Here is a 21,865-nt window from a genome sequence, read left to right as displayed (position 1 = left end):
ACACAGTGGGCGCTAAATAAATGCTCATTAACCTTCGTGACAGCGCACGCCGCCAGTCCTGTCAACACTGACCCCTCGCTATCACTTGTCCCTGACCTGAGGACAAGACCCGGAACTGCGCTCGCGATGGAGTCCCGCGGTGAAGACCAGCCTCCAGCCCCGCTGTCCCCAGTCGCTCCGGCGGGTGTCTGAGCCTCATCCTGGCCGGATGGGGCCGCTCGGCCGCTCGGCCGCTGCGCCGCGCACCGTGGGGGACACCCTCGGGAGGAGCGGGGTCGGTCCGGCGTCCCCGGGCGCGTCTCAGAGGCCCGGACGGCTCGCAGCCGGGCCGGGATTCCGGGTCTCGCGGGCGCAGCGTGCGTCCGGGCCTCGCCGCCGTGTTTACCGGTTGCCCGAGGAGACGCACCGCACGCACCGCCGGCTCCCGCGCCCGCCTGGCTCCGCGCTGCCCGCGGGTCCGAGCGCGCGGCGGGGCCCCGGCCGCCATGAGCTGCTCCGGCCGCCGGCGCCCGCAGCGCACCCGCCGCGCCGCCTTTGGCGTCACGTCGCCAGCGCCCGAGGTACTGTCGCAGCTCGCGGCCGCGCGCATGAGTGGCACCGGCGGCCCGTCTCCACCAGGGAGGGCGCCGGGGATGCTCGGCCCCGGCTGCGCGGCCCGGGCTGTGCTGGGCGCTCCTCGCCGGCAAACTTTCCTCTCGATGGCGTGGGGAGATCGTAGTCGGAACGGGACTGGGATTGCCAGCGGCCGGTTAATTTTAGGAAGTTAGGGGCAAGTCGTGAGTTTGTGAAATGCTGTTGAATTTTGAGATTGTACCAATTTGCTTCTCTTGGCCATTTAAACGGGTTAAGTTCTAAAAACGGTGTGTCTGGCTCCTGTAGACCCTCCCCGCCGCCGGAGCAAAGCATTCTTGCAGTTAACTTCGACTACTTAGCTACTAAGACGTGGTTCAGAGCAGTTTCTTCGAAGTCTGAGGTGGCAGGATTAATGCCAGTCTTGGGCAAAGTCGCTGGCCTTCTGGTTGCCAGTCACTCCAGAAACAGTCATTCGATTGTCGTTGGCTCCATTTACTCCCAGGAGGTACTTAGGCACTGGGGACTTTCAGGCTCAGCCTGGGTTAAGTGTCCCCTTCTGGACCTGGCACCAGGGGCCCACCAGGCATAGAGTGTGTCAGGGGTGCTTGCCAGAGACACGGGGGAACTGTGTTCAGCGGAACTGCTAGCCCCAGAGGGTGTCCTCAGCCCAGCTGTACTGACCACAAAAATCCCTGGGGCACACTCTTCAATTCAAAACATGGGGTGGATTCTCCAATATGCTGTAGGAGTTGTAATATTCAGCAGCTTTGATTGTTGCCTTACCTCTGACCCAATAGTGCCTTACTTACATTTAGATTTTTCTGATTCCTGGTATATTTTTGGAAAACTAGTATCGTCTTGTACAAATACAATTAATTTTTCTTCCACTGGACATTTGCATATTTATCCCTATTTGGTATCCTCTGTGAATAAAGAATATTAGCCCATGCATGAGTATGTAGAATTTTTATATTATTTATATTTGTTTGGGGAACAAATCGAAAGTAAATTACAAACTTCATGGCTCTTCCTCCCTAAATACTCTAGTGTGTATCTCCTAAGAACAAGGGCCTTCTCTAACCAAAATACAATGATCAAATTCAGGGTGTTTAGCATTGTTGTAGTAGTATTTTCTAATGTACACTATCTGCTAAAATTTTGCCAATGGTCCTAATAATGCCATTTACAGCAATTTTTTTTTTCATTTCAGGATCACACATTATATTTACTTGTGTGTCTTTAGTCTCTGTAAACCTGGAACAGTTCCTCAGCATTTCTTTGTCTTCAATAATACTGATATTTTTACAGACTCTAGGTCATTTGTTCTGCAGAATAGGTTTATCGGATTGTTTTCCATGATAAGATTTTGGGTAGGAATACTATATAAGTGGTGTGTCTCAGTGTGTCACAGCCAGAGGTGCATGATGTCAGTTTGTCCCACTATTGGTGATATTCCTAACTGGTGGTATGTGCCAGAGTTTTCTACTGTAAAGGTGGAAAAATAAGTAAGTATTAGTAATAAATAAGTAATCATTTGGGGTAATCTTATTGAGATTAAAAAAAATAAATTTATTTATTTTATTTATTTTATTTTTTTGGCTGCATTGGGTCTTCATTTGTGCATGTGGGCTTTCTCTAGTTGGGATGAGTGGGGACTACTCTTCGCTGCGGTGCGCAGGCTTCTCATTGCGGTGGCGTCTCTTGTTGCGGAACATGGGCTCTAGGTGCGCGGGCTTCAGTAGTTGCGGCACGCGGGCTCAGTAGTTGTGGCTCGTGGGCTCTAGAGCACAGGTTCAGTAGTTGTGGTGCATGGGCTTAGTTGGTCTGCGGCATGTGGAATCTTCCTGGGCCAGGGCTCGAATCCGTGTCCCCTGCATTGGCAGGCGGATTCTTAACGACTGCGCCACCAGGGAAGCCCCCATATTGAGATTTTTAGGATAAATTTTACTACCTACATAAAGGAAAATATCCACCAAGCCCAAGATTTTAATTGACATGAAAGACCTAAATTTTATTGAGAATAAAAGTAGAAGCAAAAGGCCAGCATTTATTATAATTGTTTTTTCAGTTTCCAAAATACTTCATCTGAGACAATCTTATAACTCAGATAGGCAAGGCAGAAATTTCCCATTATACAGATGATATTGCTTGCTCAATTAGCAAATAATGGAGCGGGAACTTAAATATCTTTCCTTTGAAAGTTTAGTACTTTTCCTACCACACCATTATGACACTGAAGAACTGATTAAAACACAAAGCAGGGATAATATGCAATTGTATGAGGAAGTAGAATACTGCAGGGACCGGAGGTGTTCGCTTTGATTTCAAGCAGTCCTTGAGTATACCACTTATCTGTGACACCTTGGGCAAAAAAATTACTTAATGTCCCAGAACTTCAGTTTCTTCATCTGAAACGTGGGATCATAATGCTTATGACATGGTGTGGTTTGGGGATTCACAGTTCATATATGTAAAGCTCCCAACAGAGTGACAGAGTAAATGCTTCTTAATATTCACTCTTCTTATTCTTTTTTCTTTTTTTTAAATTGAAGTAGAGTTGATTTAAAATGTTGTATTAGTTTCAGGTGTATAGCAAAGTGATTCAGTTATTTATATATATATAATGTATAATTTTTCAGATTCTCATCCATTATGGCTTATTACAGGATATTGAGTAGAGTTCCCTGTGCTCCACAGTAGGTCCTTGTTGTTGTTTATCTATTTTATCTATTAGCTATTATTAATCTTTATAACTTGTGAGATTGCCGTACATCAACACCACTGCCACCATCCCTGACACCTCCATCCTTACCTCAGGGCCACGTCAGCAGTCCGTTACTGAGGATCTGTGTGAGGGACTGAGGATACAGAAATGAATCTGACACAGTCCCTGGTGTCAATGAAAAATCAAGAGTCTACAATAACCCATAACAGGACTGTGTCATTTGTAGTATCATCCCTGCACCAAATCTAATGTTGCATTTTTCTCAAGTTGGATTTACCCCTTATCATCAGCAGAGCTTTACTAGGCTAGGAAAGGTGACAAATACTAAGAGCAATATTGTGTGAATTGAAGTGTCACAGCTCAAGCGTGGAAGACAGAAACATGCTTTGGGGAAAGTTACAGATGTCACTTTGAGCAGAACAGTGTAACTTTGCCATGCATCTGAAATAAGGCATGGACACTGGAAAATGTCACCAAATTATATCATCAGTCAGCAAAAAGCTCTAGAATTCATTTGGTGAAAAGTGCTTGGATTTGGACTCAGAGGCCACAAACATATGGAGCTACTTTGCTGTGTCAGTGTTTTCTTGTATTTGGAAGACCTGAACCAAAGTTATGGCTCCAGTATATACCATTGTTGGGGATCTGAGCAAGTTTCATTCCTCTCTGTAAAACAAGGGTTAATTAGAATTGCTGTCTGATGGGGTTGTTTTGAGAAGTGATAGTTCTCAGCTATAGTTCCTTAAAGTAAAGGACTTAGAGCTGGTCATGTATAATTATGAAGGAAGTCAAGTCACTTTTCCTTTATTTCCCCACCATTTCAAACTTCTAAAAAATTGTGGTAAAATACATATAAAATTTACCATCTTAATATTTAAGTGTACAGTTCAGTGGCCTTAAGTACAGTCACATTATTGTGCAACTGTCGCCACCATCTACCTCTGAAACTCTTTTCATTTTGCAAAACTGACATTCTGTACTCACTAAATAATAACTCCACATTCCCTCGTCACCCCAGCTCCTGGCAACCGCCATTCTATTTTCTGTGTCTGAATTTGACTACTCTAGTCAGCTCATATAAGTGGAATCATACAGTATTTGTCCTTCTGTGACTGGTTTGCTTTACTTAGCACCATACCCTCAAGGTTCATCCATGTTGCAACACACATTAGGATTTCCTCCCTTTTTAAGGCTGAATGACATTCCATTGTATGTATATACCATGTTTTGTTTATTCATTCATCAGTACAAGGACACTTGGACTGTTTTACTGTTAATAATGCTACTATGATCATGGGTGTACAAATATCTCTTCAAGATCTTGCTTTCAATTCTTTTGGGTATAAGAATTGGAATTGCTGGATTATTTGGTAATTCAATTTTTAATTTTTTGAGGACCTCCTGCCATACTGTTTTGGTGGATACACCATTTTACATCCTCATCAGCATTGCACAAATGTTCCAGTTTCTCCACATCCTTGTCTGCACTTGTATTTTCCCCTCCCTTCCTTCCTTCCTTCCTCCCTCCCTCCCTCCCTCTCCCTCTCCCTCCCTCTCTCTCGTAGCCATCCTATTAGGTGTGAGGTAGTATCTATTTCCACTTTTTTTTTCTTTTATTTTGGCTGCACTGTGTGGCATGTGGGATCTTAGCTCCCCAACCAGGGATTGAACCCGTGTCCCCTGCAGTGGAAGCATGGAGTCTTAACCACTGGACTGCCAGGGAGGTCCCTATTTTCCACCTTTTAAAGAACCATTTCCTCTCTCTTCTGATTTTCTCTGTTCTTTTTGGTTTTCTCCTTTTAATCCACGTTAAGAAAAGATCTGACTCTAATCACATCTTCATATGAACTTAAGTCAGAAGCCTCCATATTCTAGATATAAAGGAAAAAAAGAACCCTAAAGCTTCCCAAAAAAGGTAAGAAGGGAGAGAAAAAGAAACAGAAAAAGCTAAGAAAAAAAAGATGATGAAAAGAAATACAAATGTACCAGTAATTACAATAAATATAAATGAACTAAATGCTCAGTTAACCAACAAAACTGTCACATTGAATTTTTAAAAAATCCAGGTATATGCTGTTTATGAAAAACACATATAAACAAAAGTATGTGGAAAAGTTGAAAGCAAAGTGTATGAAAAGATTTACCAGGCACATAATAAACAAGAGAAAGCTTATTAGGCATAATAATATACAGAATAGTTTTAAGGCAAAAAAGCATTACTAGAGGTAAAGAAAGTCACAATAATAACACAAATTACATCACTATCACATAATAATAAAAATTTTTATTCATCAGGAACTTTAACAATTCTAAATGTGTATGCATCTAATTAAATGGCCTCAAAATATATAAAACAAAAATTGACAGAAGCAAAAATCTATAAGGAGATAAAAACAAATCCACAACTACAGTAGAACACTTTTAACATACCTCTGTTAGTATTTGAGAGATACACCAGACAAAAATTTGGTAAGGGAACTATTTAAAAAGCTAAAAATACAAACTTGGTTAAGTCATTATAAAGAAGAAGAAAAGTATATAAAATATTTGGGATATGGCTGTCAAAGTTAACAGGATGACTTTTTCTCCTTGCCCAACGGAATAAATACCTTTAGACTATGAAACAATCAATTGGACAAACTCCTAGAAAGTGTACTCTATTGGTAGGGATTGAACAAGACAAGTAACTAAATGTTTTCCCTTGTTTCAAATAAAAAAGAGCTTTATACTATCAAAAATAAATCATAACAATCTGATCATGAGAAAACATTAGACAAACCAACCTTGAAGGATTTTCTGCAAAACAATTGGCCAGTACTCTTCAAAAGTGTCAAGGTCATGATTGGCAGAGACTAAAGAGACATGACAGCTAGATGCAATGTGGGAGCCTGAGATGACTCCTGGACCATAAAAAGGGCATTATTAGAAAACTGGTGAAATTTGAATGAGATCTGTAGTTTAATTAATAGTATTGCATCAACATTGATTTCCTGGTTTTAGCGGACTTCAGTTATGTAATTAACATTAGTGGAAACTGGGTAAAGGGTATACAGAATCTCTCTGTTCTAATTTTGCAACTTTTTTTCTGGGTCTAAAATTACTTCAGAATAAACAGCTAAAAAAATGGAATGATAACCAGTTAATTCATTTGTGTATCCAACTTTATTTTAACTGTAATACTTAGTTTCTCTTGGTATCTAATTATTCTTTGACCACCTGGCTTTAGAATGCAGCATGAGGGAAAGCATTCAAAAAACAGGTAGGAGAAACCTTTTAGAACACCAAACAGAGAGCATGTTTTTCCTTTCGTACTTTAAAAAAGGTCGTGTGTATCTTTACTCAGTGTTGCCAAATGTAATGGGTAGCGTATTTGAAACAATAGTGAGTGCTTCTTGGTTTGTACTTGAGTTAAGTTGACTCATTACAAAGACTTACTTTTTCTGTGTTCAAGGACAATTAAAAATTTTAATTTAAAAAGGGAGTAACATTTGCTGTACTAGGAATTATTTATGCTAGATTATTTACCCAAGATTTCTTTTTTTCTTTGTTTCGCTTCCAATTTTTTTCCTTTGAAATTGGTTCCTTGGTGACTTTGATCTAAGTCAGAGAAGTTCAAAGCATTGCTGAGGTGGACCAGTAACACTGCACTCTTTCTCTTACTGATACCAGCACCACTATTGATTGTGGCTTCTATCTCTACATGTTTAGATATGCTTGAATATTTTAAATATTGCTAATAAAAGGAAATATGTGAATTTTATTTCTGAGTAACTGAAATAACTTCCTTTTTGTTGACTGAATTTACCCTTGTGCTGTCCCTCCTGAACCTTCCCTGTTAGCTTTGTACAGAAATGTATTTTTCAGCATTTCCAGGTCATCATCATCTAATCTCAACATCAGTGCAAAGGGGAACAATATTAAGAACTGACTATAATTATCACATTTTCCTAAGTCTTTTCTACTTAAGGGTAAATGAAATGGGTAGAGTGGAGAATCAAATAGGAAAGTCTTGGTGTTGAAATTTTGTGAATATTTGGAGTAAGCAAAAATGAGAACTTGGGAAGTAACCTGAACCAGAGAAATTCTGCTTGGTGAATCATACATTGCATGAGTCACCCATGTGGCGAATGTTCTTTGAGTCTTAGGGCACCAAAGATATGGAAGTTCTTTCCTTCAGCAGTTAAAAAGTGAGGGCCTAGTCTAAAGCAGGCAATGTTTTAGATAAGGTCCCACTACTCATAAAAGTTACATTTTAGTGGGGGAAATAGATAACAAAAGAAAACAAATAGATAAACAAAGTAATTTCAAAGTGTGTTAAATGCTTAGAAAGGCAATGAAGTGGGATAGCAGGATGGAGGTTGACTGGGGTGGGGATGGGGATGGAGTGGGTCCAGGGGGCTCTCCAAGAAGACATCTGTGCGGAGTTGTCGGTGATGATGGGAGGGAGTGTTCTCAGAAATAACAAGGGCAACTACAGGCCCTTAGGGGCAATGTGTTTAAAAAGAGTACAGTTTGTAGCATGTCCCTCAGTTTGGGTTTGCTTCATGTTTCCTCATCCTTCGATTCAAGTTAATCACTTTTGGCATTTATGGTGATTCTATATGAGACACGTTGTTTACTTCTCAATGCTTCATGTCAGGAGCCATATGTCAGTTTATCCCGTTATTGATGTTATGAAAGAGAAAGGAAGGCCGAGAACTGGATTAAACAGACTAAAGATACCTGACAATACATGCCACACATTTATAGTTGCTCTAAGGAACACTATCGAGGTAACTGGTGAATAATACAGTATCATAGTTAAATTTCTTGAATCTGACAGCTGTATGCAAAAGACTGTCCTTGTTCTTAGGAGATACATGCTGAAGTATTTAGGGGTTAAAGGCTATGATGTCTGCAAAGTACTCACAAATGATTCGGCTATCATGATTGTAATGTACAGAGAGAAAGGAATAAGTCAAATGTGACAAAATGTTCTCACAGCTGATGAATCTAAGCGAAGAATATACTTGATTATTCTTGTAACTTTCTTATAAGACTGAAATAAAACTTTAAAGAAAGTACATGCCTGTAATACATCAGGATACTAAGTAGAAGAGGCTGTTTGTAACTATCGAGCTCACAGTATAGTTAAGTAAATAATAAATGGGGTCATAAATAAAAGTTTGAAAACAGGAAGAAGGCAAGCATGGCTGGAGTGGGTAGAGGACGATGAACTACAGGAGGGACTGGCAGAGGAGGGCCAGGTGCGTCAGAGAAAAGGGGAGCTGCCTGGGAGAGTGGTGGCGCGGGGTGGGGTGAGTCAGGAGAGGTCAAGGAGGGTGTCCTTTGTGTGGCAAGCGCCAGAGGGAGGTCAGGTCAGGTAAGGAGTGAAAGTGTCCCCTGGACTTGGTGCTGGGGGCGGTCTTCCCCCAGGAAGTGAAATTTCAGCTGAGCCCTGGGAGGTGAGTAGGAGTTAGCTAGGCAAAGGATCGGGGCTGGGAGTGCTGGATAAGTTTTCCCCACCACACACGGTGGGGAATGGAAAGAAGCAAAGTCCGTTCAGGCAATTGTGGAAGCCACTGGGGCAGGAGTGTAGTTGGGAGAGACCGTGAGGTGGGAAGGGTAGTGGGAGACGAAGCCGGTGAGGTCGGCGGGGGTCAGGTTATAGAGGACTCCGTAGGAATTTGGATTTTGTCCCGAGGCCAAGGGGAAGTCCCTGGAGAATTTCAAGCCTTGGGAATATTGCACACTTCTACATTTTGAAAAGATCACTGGCTATAAATGGACTAGAGGCTAGGTGAGTGGTGAGGGTGGGGAATAAACCTGACGTTGGGGAGACTGTGTGCCGGCTGCTATGGTAACCGAGACTTGGGTGGTGGACAAGGAGGTTGAGGGTGAGTCTTTATTTGGGGGTGAGAGTCCACAAGACAGATGCATTGGAACTGGGAGGGAGAGATTGTGAAGCACAGGTTTCTGGCTGGAGGAACTGGGTGGATGTGTGGTGCTGTTCACCGAGATGGAGAAAGAACAAGTTGGGGGAAAATAGCATGAGTTCACATGGAGACGTGTTGGGTGTGAAGGGTCTGTCTGTTTTTCATGTTATATCCAGAAGGCAGTTAGCTAGGTAGATCCTGAGCCCAAAAGACAGGTTTTGGCTGGGGATCGTCTGATAGATGGGGCTCATCACCGTTTAGATGGTTCTTGAAGTTATGAGTAAAGGAAGGCCAGAGAAATAAGAGGTTTTCTAGGGAGAGAGTGAGAAGGATTTTTAAATTCACAGTGAAATTTGCCATGTGATGGTTGAGGATAAGCAGACCAGGGAAACTGAGAGGAACAAATGAAGGGAACAAATTCTCCCTGTTATGGGCACCTCGTTAGAAAATCGTTGGCTTGTCAACTCAGTCATCTATTGAGCAAACGTCTGTTGGCCTAAAAAGAATATTAGCCAGGGAGTCAAGAACCCTGGATCTTGTTGACTCTGAAATGAGTTGATTTTGTTGTCTTGAGCCCATTCCTCACTTTCTCCAGGTCTGGTTTCTGGATGTTTTAAGGTTAATTTCCACCTTAAATTTTCTAGGAAATATTGATAAACTAACCATAACTTCCCAAATAATTTGAGGGGGCTTATAAAGAACTATGTATAAGACAGTAAGTTAGAAGCTACGGTGTAAGTCAGCCCCACCATTTGAAAACGTTGCTTAACCCTTCTAGGCCTCAGTGTCCTCTTTGTGAAAATGGGATTATTAATAGCTGATTTGGGCTTTTTGCTCAAGATTCTGGACTTGAGTACATGTGTTTATGCCCTCTGCTTCTCTAAACCCCATTAAAAGAGGAGAAAAAATAGATCATAGAATCATTCTCCAACACTGTTGGGAATAAGACCAAAATTTTTTAATTTTTTAAACCATTCTAGAAAATACAAAGGCAGTAGCGTCATGCTGGTGAATAAATGGCATAGGAGAAGATAGCAGTGGAGGTGGAATTGTTCTTCCCAGAGACCTCTGGAAGGTTCCATGCTTGGAATTGCCAGTTAGGGATACGAATTAGGAAGTAGGGAGGGGCTTCCCTGGTGGCGCAGTGGTTGAGAGTCCGCCTGCCGATGCAGGGGAGGCGGGTTCGTGCCCCGGTCCGGGAAGATCCCACATGCCGCGGAGCGGCTGGGCCTGTGAGCCATGGCCGCTGAGCCTGCGCGTCCGGAGCCTGTGCTCCGCAACGGGAGAGGCCACAACAGTGAGAGGCCTGCGTACCGCAAAAAAAAAAAAAAAAAGAGGAAGTGGGGAGAACTCGGGGTGATTAATTGATGAACAGAATGTGGATTGGCTGCCTTCACCCCCAGTGCCCTTCCACTGCCTACACTTTGGATTTACCTGTTCCCACTCCATGCAATTCAACGTGCAGTCTGTGGTGGATGGAATGTTTGTGTCCTCCACAGGTTTGCATGTTGAAATTCTAACCCCCAATGTGGTAGTATTAGGAGGTGGGGCCTTTGGGAGGTCATTAGGTCTAGATGAGCTCATGAAGGCGGGACCCCCGTGATGGGATTCATGTCCTTATAAGAAGAGGAAAGACTAGGACTTTCTTTCTGCCGTGTGAGGACACAGTGAGAAGGTGGCCATCTGCAAGCCAGGAAGAGAGTTCTCATGAGGATCTGAATTGCCTGGCACCTTGATTCTGGACTTCCCAGCCTCCAGAACTGTGAGGTTAATAAATGCGTTGTTGAAGCCACCCATCTGAGGTATTTTGTTACAACAGCGCGAGCTGACTAATAGTCAGCCTTTGCTAAAGTTAGTACAACCACTCGTGCTCAGAACTCGCACCACAGAGGTCTTTCCAATAAACATAAAGTGTTACTATGATGGAACATAATGGACATTTTCTTTAATTGCACAACTTTGTTCATATGAAGTTTCCTCATAACATTTATCCCTAAAGGCTGAAGTGTATTATGCTGTACCTTAGCGAATTCACTTCTCTAGAGAAATAAACTTTCTGCCATTCTAGCTTGTAGAACCCTTTGGTGAGTGACTGCAGTTCAGTTACTACATATACAGTGAGTATAAGGTTTAGAGACGATGTAACTTAGGTGGGCAAAAATTTTGTAACATTTTATAACAACTCAGCTTAGCTCAGAAGACACTATTTCTTCTCTTTAGAAGAAAAATACCATTTTGTCAATTCAAGGAAACTTATTCCATTTGTTTTCCTCATTCCCTTTCCCCTTAGATGAACTAAGTCTTTGCAGGTGGGAGTGGAGTTGGTTATGAGTTTCTTGGCACTGAAGGTGGGGTGGAGCATTGGGCTGAGCACCATCCCCTGTTCCATTTGGCCCCGACTTCCCTCGTGGACTTGGACAGCAGTCTCTACTGAGATCCTTAACTTTGCCCTGGCTCTGAAGGTTCAGCCATGCTGTACGCTCTTTATTTCCATCCCAAGTCCCTTAAGTCTGTTGTCTTATCTACGTCTACCTTTTTGCTTTACTTGGGAAAAGGGACTTCCTTCCCATTTAGGTCACCACAGAGCATTGAGTAGAGTTCCCTGTGCTATACAGTAGGTTCTCATTAGTTATCTATTTTATACATAGTATCAATAATGTATATAGGTTACCACAGTGCATTAGGTAGAGTTCCCTGGGCTGTACAGTATGTTCCCATCAGTTGTCTATCCAGAAGGGAGGGGATATCTGTATGTGCATGGCTGATTCATTTTGTTGTGCAGTGAAGGCTAACACAACACTGTAAAGCAACCATACTCCAATAAAAATTAATTTAAAAAATAAATTTAAAAAATAGTGTCTCCATGTCAGGGAAACCAGGGTATGGTTTCCCCTCCTTGCCTGAGGAGTGGGTGCTGGTGGGGGGGCTTCCCAGTGGGCACAACACTCGGTCATCGCCATTCATTCTACGCCCGGGAGCTTCCCGTCTGTAGGGCTGTTGTGAGAGGCTTCCACTCCAGGGCCACATCCTGGGAAGCAAGGGCATTAGCTGGGGTCTTCATTAGCGCCCGCAGCCTGCACCCCTCATGGCAGGTGTTAGGTCTCACTAGGGCCGGCATCATCTAAGCACTGGTCGTATCTCCCTCTGGTTCTCCTTTTCCCATGTGTGGGAGCCACACTTCCACTGGATTTATTTAGAATTGACAGTTTGAATTTTGAGAATAGCTGCCAAAACCAATGATTATGGTTTTGTCCATACTGGCTGTTAAATGTTCCTTTCTGATGGTAATTAACTAAGTATTTTAAGGCCATTTCTGGTCCCTGGTTTAAAAACCATGCTATTGGGCCTCCCTGGTGGCGCAGTGGTTGAGAGTCCGCCTGCCGATGCAGGGGATACGGGTTCGTGCCCCGGTCTGGGAGGATCCCATATGCCGCGGAGCGGCTGGGCCCGTGAGCCATGGCCGCTGGGCCTGCGCATCCGGAGCCTGTGCTCCGCAACGGGAGAGGCCACAACAGTGAGAGGCCCGCATACCGCAAAAAGAAAAAATAAATAAATAAATAAAAAAAAACCATGCTATTTGGGTAAAGAAGAATGCTTACACTTCTGTTCATAAAGGCAAATGGGCAGGCTGACATTTACTTAAAAGCCAAATCAAAATTTTCAGATTTATTCAACTTTACAAGGCTAGGTTTGTTCAAGACACAGGTGATACAGTTTTGTTTCACATTATTTTGACCTTGAGACAATTTATTTCTTCTCTGTTCTGGCAGTGATATTTGCATGAAGATCTTTGTAACCTTGTGTAACAGCCTGGTAGCAACCTCAGGATCATATTTTTTTTGAAAATACAGGGTATAATGGTTACATTTTTTTTGAAGTATAGTTAAGTTACAATGTTGTGTTAAGTTTCACATGTACAGCAAAGTAATGGTTACTTCTGTGTGTCAACTTGGCTAGGCTAGGATATATAGCCAAAAACCAACCTATATTTCACTGTTGAAGGTATTTTTTAGGTGAGATTAAGATTTAGATCAGTAGATTTGAGTAAAGCAGATTAGCCTCCATAATGTGGGTGGGCCTCCCCTAGTCTGTTGAAGGCCTGAGAGAAAAGACTGAGGTCCACAGGAAGAGAGAACTCTGCCTCCAAACTGTCTTTGGACTCAAACGGCCACATCAACTCTTCCCTGGGTTTCCAGCCTGCCAGCTCACTGTGCAGATTGCAGACTTGTCAGCCCCTACAATCATGTGAGCCAATTCCTTAAAATAAATCTATCTATCTATCTATCTATCATCTATCTATCTATCTATCTACATTCTATTGGCTCTGTTTCTCTGGAGAACCCTAATTAATACACAGGGTACTTTGCTGAGTCCTTCCATGCTTGAGGAGGTTGTGAGAACCAATGGGTTTATAGTCCACCACAAAGGACAGTGCAGCAAGGCCCACAGGTGCTCAATACACAAACACAAAAGCTAATAATCAACAGCAGACAGCTGGGGAGAGTTTGTCGTATCTACTGCCTGATTTTCTTAGAGAGACAGGACCAATCTATCCTCAGCGTCACTGGCGACCACCATATTTTAAGGGACCCATGAGAATGTTTTAATTTCTTTTAAAATCAGGAGAGAGAGAGAAAAAATAACTTCTAAGTTGAAAAAATATTTTAATATGTAATATTTTGATATGTTCTTTATACCAATTAGTTATAAAATATAATTTTTAATATCTTTATGGAGGAAAGAGATCATGAAGGTAAAAGTGCATAGGACCCACAAAATTTATAATGTAGCCCTGTGGGGAGATGAAACTGTGTGTAGAAACCTTGTATAGAAAGCATTGTTAAGCAATAGAAGAGATGATACGAAGACATAGATAATAGAACATATTTTTTCCCAGTTTTATTGATACGACTGACATACAGCACTGTGTAAGTTTAGGGTTTACAGCATAATGACTTGACTTAAATATATTGTGAAGTAATTACCACAATAAATTTAATTAACTTAAATTTAATACCTATCATCTCATATAGATACAAAAAAAGAAGATATTTTTTTCCTTGTGATGAGAACTTTCAAATATATTTAGGACTTTCAAATATATCATACAATAGTGTTAACTCTAGTCATTATGTTGTACATTACACCCCCAGCGTATATTTGTCTTATAACTGGAAGTTTGTACCTTATGACTATCTTCTTCCAATGCCCCCACCCCTGACAGCCCCCCACCTCTGGTAACTGTAAATCTGATCTCTTTTTAAAATTTTTTAATCTATTTATTTTTGGGCTGTGTTGGCTCTTTGTTGCTGTGCACGGGCTTTCTGTAGTTGCAGTGAGCAGGGGCTACTCTTCGTTGCGGTGCGCGGGCCTCTCATTGTAGTGGCTTCTCTTGTTGCAGAGCACGGGCTCTAGGCACACGGGCTTCAGTAACTGTGGCACGTGGGCTAAGTAATTGTGGGTCACAGGCTCTAGAGTGCAGACTCAGTAGTTGTGGTGCACAGGCTTAGTTGCTCCAAGGCATGTGGGATCTTCTTGGACCAGGGTTCGAACCCGTGTCCCCTGCATTGGCAGACGGATTCATTTTTATTTATTTATTTATTTATTTATGGCTGTGTTGGGTCTTCGTTTCTGTGTGAGGGCTTTCTCTAGTTGTGGCAAGTGGGGGCCACTCCTCATCGCGGTGCGCGGGCCTCTCACTATCGCGGCCTCTCTTGTTGCGGAGCACAGGCTCCAGACGCGCAGGCTCAGTAATTGTGGCTCACGGGGCCAGCTGCTCCGTGGCATGTGGGATCTTCCCAGACCAGGACTCGAACCCGTGTGCCCTGCATTGGCAGGCGGACTCTCAACCACTGCGCCACCAGGGAAGCCTGGCAGACGGATTCTTAAGTACTGTGCCACCAGGGAAATCCTCTTTTTTTTTTTAGTGAGTTTTTTGCTTGTTTTAGATTCCACATATGAGATCATACAGTATTTGTCTTTGTCTGACTTATCTCACTGAGCATAATGCCCTCAAGGTCCATCCATGTTGTGGCAAATGGCAGGATTTTCTTCTTTTTTATGGTTGAGTAGTATTCCATTATTTAGATATAGATAGATATAAATATGTCACATTTTCTTCCTTATCCATTCATCCATTGATGGGCTTTTAGGTTGTTTCCATGTCTTGTGAGTTGTGAGTAATGCTGAAGAAAATTTTATCTTAAAATTGCTTATTCCTTCTCCTAAAGGTTGATATAAAATGATGAGTATTGAAATGAAGTCCAACAAGACTTAAATCTCCCTATGACAATTTTATTGCACTGGAGAATTGCTCTTTTGGAAGATGGGTTAAGCTATATTTCAAGTTCATTCTAAGGGAAATATTCCTGAGGAGGCACCTTGAATAGACAACTTATTAAAGTTTCTAACACACCACTCAGCATAGGAAGTAAAATATTATATCTTGGAAAAATTTTCACTTTAAGATAATTTATCAAGTGTTTGATAATAGATGGAGTGAAAAAAATCCCACTTGGGAAGAGTTCTAGAATCATTAATATGCAAAAAGATATATACAGGATTCCAATGAATAAAATGTCCCATCTAGTTGTCAACAGAGATTTTTGTTTCCATCCTTCCACTCACAGAAGCTATTCCATATGTGACAGTGTTCCCAAATCTGCATTCATTATTAGCCTTGATAGCTACACCTGATACTTCCCATGGAGATATATCCAATATAAACACTGAGAAATTGCTAGTCACTTAAAATAGGACCTGAAATTAATTAACTTGCCTGTGACTTTCTTAACTAAGAAGTTATCTTGGTAACAGATAACTTGGTAACAGATTAAAAAAAAATTCAAAAGACTTTATATTAAGTGAAAATATAAGCTTCTAAATTGACTAGACCCGACCTGTACAACATTCAGGAACTTGTAGAAAGCAGAAGGAATCTATTTATTTATTTATTTATTTGTTCATCAATTATTTATTTATTTATTTTGGCAGCGCTGGGTCTTAGTTGCAGCAGGCGGGATCCTCCATTTGCGGCATGTGAACTCTTAGTTGCGGCATGCATGCGGGATCTAGTTCCCTGACCAGGGATCGAACCCGGGCCCCCTGCATTGGGAGCATGGAGTCTTACCCACTGGACCACCAGGGAAGTCCCAAGAATCGTTTTTTAAAATTAATTTTTATTGGAGTATAGTTGATTTACACTGTTGTGTTAGTTTCTGCTGTACAGCAAAGTGAATCACTTATACGTGTATCCACTCTTTTTAAGATTCTTTTCCCAAATAGGTCATTACAGAGTATTGAGTAGGGTTCCCTGTGCCATACAGTAGGTTCTTATTAGTTATCTATTTTCTATATAGTAGTGGGTGTATGTCAGTCTCAATCTCCCATTTATTCCTTCCCCCAGGAATCTTCCAAAAAGTGGTTGGAAAGAGATTTATGAATTTATTAAAGTTAAATTTTGTGAACTTAAAATTAGTTATGGAAATGCACCTCATTACTACAGCAGCCCTACTTGCCTTGCAGACAGCAATATTGAATGAAGGTCGGAAAAGAATTCAATTTAGGGAGAAATGATTGCATATCTATATATGATGATAACATAGTGATTAACAATATGGGCTTTGGAGTCAGATAGGCTTTGGTTTGAATTCTGGCTGTGCCATTTCACTCACTCCTTCATTCACTCTGTGATCTTTACTGATACTCAGTCACTGGGGACACGGTGGTGAACAGAACAGGCATTTTCCTGCCTCTGTGGACCTCATAGTCTAGTGGGGGACATAGATATTAAGTAAAAAATCATACAAATAAATAATAGTTAATTTGGTGATAACACGAAGGATAAGTGTTAGGCGACATGCGAGTGAATAACACAGGAAACTAATTTAGATTGAGGCTCAGGGAACATTGATTTAAAAACTGAAAACAGGTCACAGTGGCTAGGTAGAGCGAGCCAGAGTAAGACGTTAGAGTTGAGGGTAGAAAGGAGAGGAGAGGGAAGGAGAGGGAGGAAGGAGGAAAGGGGAGGGGAGAGCAGGGGAAGAGAGGAGCCAGAAAACACAGCTGTGGGTTTCAGATCAAATGCCTTATCATCGTTGAACCTAAATTTCTTTTTTATGCAATGTGGATAGTTGTAACAGCTTCACATGGTTGCACTTGGGATTAAATGGCATTGTATTTGAATCATGCTTAATACAGAGCTAGCATGATTAGTATTTACTACCTGGTGTCTATAAATAATAACGCCCTCATGGAGTTTACATTTGGGTGAGGTAATCGTATCCACCTCAAGAATGGAAATAAGCAAAGAGAGGCTAATAGCTGTTTGAAGAGCTTCCACATTTATGCTCATTTTTGAAATGATTTTTAAAATTACAGTCACAACTGAAGAAAAAGGCAAGACAAAACATCTTAATGTTTTCTGATTAACAAGTGAATGTAAGTGACGTATCAGCAAGGTTACAAACTAAAGATACTGAGAGTGTGGATTAATGTAATTTCTCCTCATGTCCATGTAGCATGTAAAACCTTGAGATTAAGAATAGCTGTTACACAGGGAGTGACAATAAGTTTCTAAAGACAGGATGAGTTAAAGAAACAACTGCAATTTTATTAGCCAAGATATTTTCATAACAAGATACAGAAAAATTACAAATTAGATAGGATGAGACCTTCACCCTAACAAGGATTGAGTTATAATTTTGGTTCCTTCAAGGTAAGTATTTTTTCAGTCTTTTAAACTTTTATTCTTATCTAACAAGATGTGGATGAATAAATAATTCATGGCCTTTCCTCCCCAGTGCATCTTGGTCAACTATCTCCTCTCCCTCCCATCTTCTTCTGAAGCTCATATCTCTGCTTTAGGTTGATCTCTTGCCAGGGCTAATTTTAAAAATATGAGGCTTGTTACTTTCTATTTTTACAAGACATGAGTGAAACTCCATCTATACTTGTTCCAACAGGACCACTGTTTAGCAGTAGTAAAGTGTTATTGAAATTAAATAAATAAGTTCAGCCAGGTATTTTTATCTTTGATATGCTAATCCTAGAGATGTGAATAGAGGGGAAGAAGCCTTTCCATTCTGTTTGTCCATCTGTCCATCCATCATCCATCCATTCACTCATTTACTCATCAAACAGCAAATGTATATCCACTCAGCAGACATTTATAGAGGTGTCCATCATGTGCTAGGAAATGTGCTTGGTGCTAGGGATACAAATATAACTGATTTCTAGATTCTTCCCTCAAACCCACAACCTTGCAGCTGAATCATTTATTCATTTATTAATATTCAACATGTCTTTCATTAGTGTACCAGGCAGTGTAGACACTGTAGATACAGTGCTAAAAAACAGACACAGGGCCTGCCCTCATGGAGCTTATGTCCTAGTGGTAGACATAAAAACTAGTGTAGACGATAAGGGCTGTGCTCCTCAGAAGTGGGCTTGTGTCTACAGGAGGTGTGCAAAATGATTTATGAGAGGTTCAGGAAGAAAATATTTGCATTATTATTTTAATCTCATCTTGATTTGTATTTTGTGTATATTTGGTAATATGCCTAATATGACAGTAGTGTATTTTTACATAAATAAATATTCAAATTTATTCTACAAATTGATACTGATAGGTTGCATAAGCAAAAACATTTGTAGACCCGCTGGTCAAAGCCTGGATTTAGGTCAGGTAGGCTGTGGGTTTGTTGTCAGGTTCTGTCACTCACTATCTGTTGGGCAAGCCTGGGAGAGGAGGAGAATTCTCTTCTGTAAGAATTGTAAGGATTGAATGCAATCGTGTTAGTACAGTGCTTATGTAGCTCAAATCCTCAAAAAATGATAACTCATCTTACTGTGTTATTCATTTGATAAATATTAAAATGCAGACATCTTTAAAGTGATAGAGAAATATTGGGAAGGGACTGAGTAAGCAGTGACCCTTAGTGTCATGAAACTATTATAATAAATTATCGGTAGGAATGTAAATTAGTGAAATTAGTGCTACTTATGTGTTGATATATGTACGAAGATCCTTAAATTTTTTTTTTTTTTTTTTTTTTTTTCGGTACGCAGGCCTCTCACTGTTGTGGCCTCTCCCATTGCGGAGCACAGGCTCCGGACGCGCAGGCTCAGCGGCCATGGCTCATGGGCCCAGCCGCTCCGTGGCATGTGGGATCTTCCCAGACTGGGGCACGAACTCTCAACCACTGTGCCACCAGGGAAGCCCAATCCTTAAACTTTTTATTCACTTTGACCCAGTTGTTTCCCTTCCAGGAATTTGTCTTAAGGAAACAATCAGAAATTCTAACAGATGTGTAATAGTGACAGATAGGAAAAAGAACTAAATGTCTATCAATAGAATAGTGAAATTAAATTACAGCTTTATGATGGAATGTTGTGCATCTCTTAACATTTTAAAAGAATACTTGGGAAAATATTAATATTTAGCAAAGAAGATAGGATACCAAATTATTGTTATAGTGTAACCCCAATTATGTTTTTTAAAAAGCATACAGTATATATGTATAAGAAAAGTACTCTAAAGAAATGCATGAAAATATATCAGTATTGTCTCTGGTAAGAATGTGGGTGACATTTATCTTTTTTCATTGATTAGACAATCAGAGAATTATTAACCAAAATAAATAAAACAAGCTGAGGATGATTGGTAAATTGGGTAAAGAATCTAAAAGAATGGTACAAATGAACCTGTCTACAAAACAGAAATAGAGTCACAGAAGTAGAAAACAAACTTACAGTTACTAAGCGGGTAAGGGTTGGGAAGGGATAAATTGGGAGACCGGGATTGACACATACAAACTAATATATATACAATATTGATAGATAACTAATAAGAACCTACTGTGTAGCACACGAGACTCTATTCAATATTCTGTAATGACCTATATGGGAAGAGAATCTAAAAAAGAGTGGATATATGTATATGTATAACTGATTCACTTTGCTGTGCAACAGAAACGAACACAACATTGTAAATCAACTGTACTCCAATAAAAATATAAAAAAAAAAAGAATTCTGCCTGGGTACGCTAGGAAAGTTTCACAGAGAAGCCCATTCTAACTCTAGAATTGAGTCCAGGCATTTCTCAAGTGGAGGAAGAGACTGGGAAGGAGGTAGAAGAACCTCAAGCACGGAACAGTTATGAAAGATACATGGCATGTTTAGACAGATCTCATTTGTGACTGAAGGTCAGGCTAGATATCGACATTGGGGCAGAAACACTGATAACAGGCCTTTGGTGACTGAGAGGAGATTTGTACAACTTAAGGAGATTATCCCTTACCTTGTCTAAGATGGGCAGCTTTGGCAGGTAGGGAGGGACCTGATCAGGTGTGCATTTCATCCCGTCTACTCTGCAGCAGTGGGAAGGTTCGATCAGCCCAAAAGGAGATGCGCGGAAGGGAGGAGAGGGAGGCAGCTGTTGTGGCAGAGCCATTTTCAATCCTAATGTTGAGATGCCTTAAAATTATCACATCAGCTTAGCACATAGGACATTGAAGAGCTTGGCAAGTTGCCGTCAGCTATATGAAGCCTCTATTCTCACCTAGCAGGACATATTTTACTGGTCTCAGCAGGAGGCTGGATCCAGATGATGAGTCTTAATACAAGAGGTCTCAGGAATGTGTTTCTGGTATTAACTAAGCCGATGTTGTCCAATGACATTCAAAGGATCGACTGAAGAAGCTGCATTCATTCATTCTCTCCTCTACTTCAGAATGATCCCTGAAAAACCAAAACCCGAGAGAGATGCCTATTTGGACTCCACTGTTTTGACCCTGCTATAGAAGCGCTTTTACTGAACAAACGCTTGGCATTAGGCCATTGGATTGTTCCACGGGTTTTGAAATTTGTTGTGATTTCCTGTCGTGAACAGGTGTCCTGTTACCGAGCGACTTGTTTGCTTTACCTCATGGTTCTGGTAGATTGTGTGACTCACGTTGATCTGCTTGGAAGAGCCAAGTCACACTGGTCCACCCCTAACAAGTGCAGGGCACCAGCAGCACACACAGGACACTCGCTTCCTCTTATTCGTTCCCTCTTTCAATCTTTCTTTCCTGCCATTTGCTTAATTCCTTTTTTGTTTTTCTTTGTTTTTTTCTTTTTTTTTTTTTTGGCGGTACGCTGGCCTCTCACTGTTGTGGCCTCTCCCGTTGCGGTGCACAGGCTCCGGACGCGCAGGCTCAGCGGCCGAGGCTCACGGGCCCAGCCGCTCTGCGGCATGTGGGATCCTCCCAGACTGGGGCATGAACCCGTGTCCCCTGCATCGGCAGGCGGACTCTCAACCACTGTGCCACCAGGGAAGCCCTGTTTTTCTTGTTTTGACATTGGATTAGAAATAACCTTGAAACTTTGCATGGAAGTTAAAGTCATTCTCTAAGATCTTGACCTTTGGTAAACTGTGAAGATTATAGGAATTACAGGAAACACTAGTGGGGTGGGGACTAGCCTTTAGTTTATGATCCTGCCATGATATAGAAGAAGCTATTCAGTGACTGGGAGGTATGTTCCAGAACACCCACAGAGTCAAAGGCAAGACAGTTTTTCTCTTGTCAGGGCTTATGGTTATGTGATACATCCATGGTGTCTGGATACTAATGCTACTGGAGACGGACAGGCTGCGATGGGTCGTAGTGG

The 21,865-nt window shown here is 41.4% G+C and overlaps 1 protein-coding gene across 1 annotated transcript in view; it reads left to right on the top strand.

The window, feature by feature from the left end:
- Nucleotides 1–587: 587 nt before the first annotated feature.
- CCDC170 (coiled-coil domain containing 170) overlaps nt 588–21,865 on the top strand; it is a 90,070-nt gene continuing 68,792 nt past the window's right edge. The window contains 2 exon segments of the mRNA XM_060114521.1: nt 588–748; nt 880–1,078. Coding sequence (XP_059970504.1) covers nt 588–748; nt 880–1,078 — 360 coding nt within the window.

Source organism: Mesoplodon densirostris, chromosome 12 (genome assembly GCF_025265405.1).
Source record: "Mesoplodon densirostris isolate mMesDen1 chromosome 12, mMesDen1 primary haplotype, whole genome shotgun sequence".
Taxonomy (NCBI): Eukaryota; Metazoa; Chordata; class Mammalia; order Artiodactyla; family Ziphiidae; genus Mesoplodon; species Mesoplodon densirostris.
Note: the sequence above shows the minus strand (reverse complement) of the source record. Positions and strands in the feature narration are given on the sequence as shown.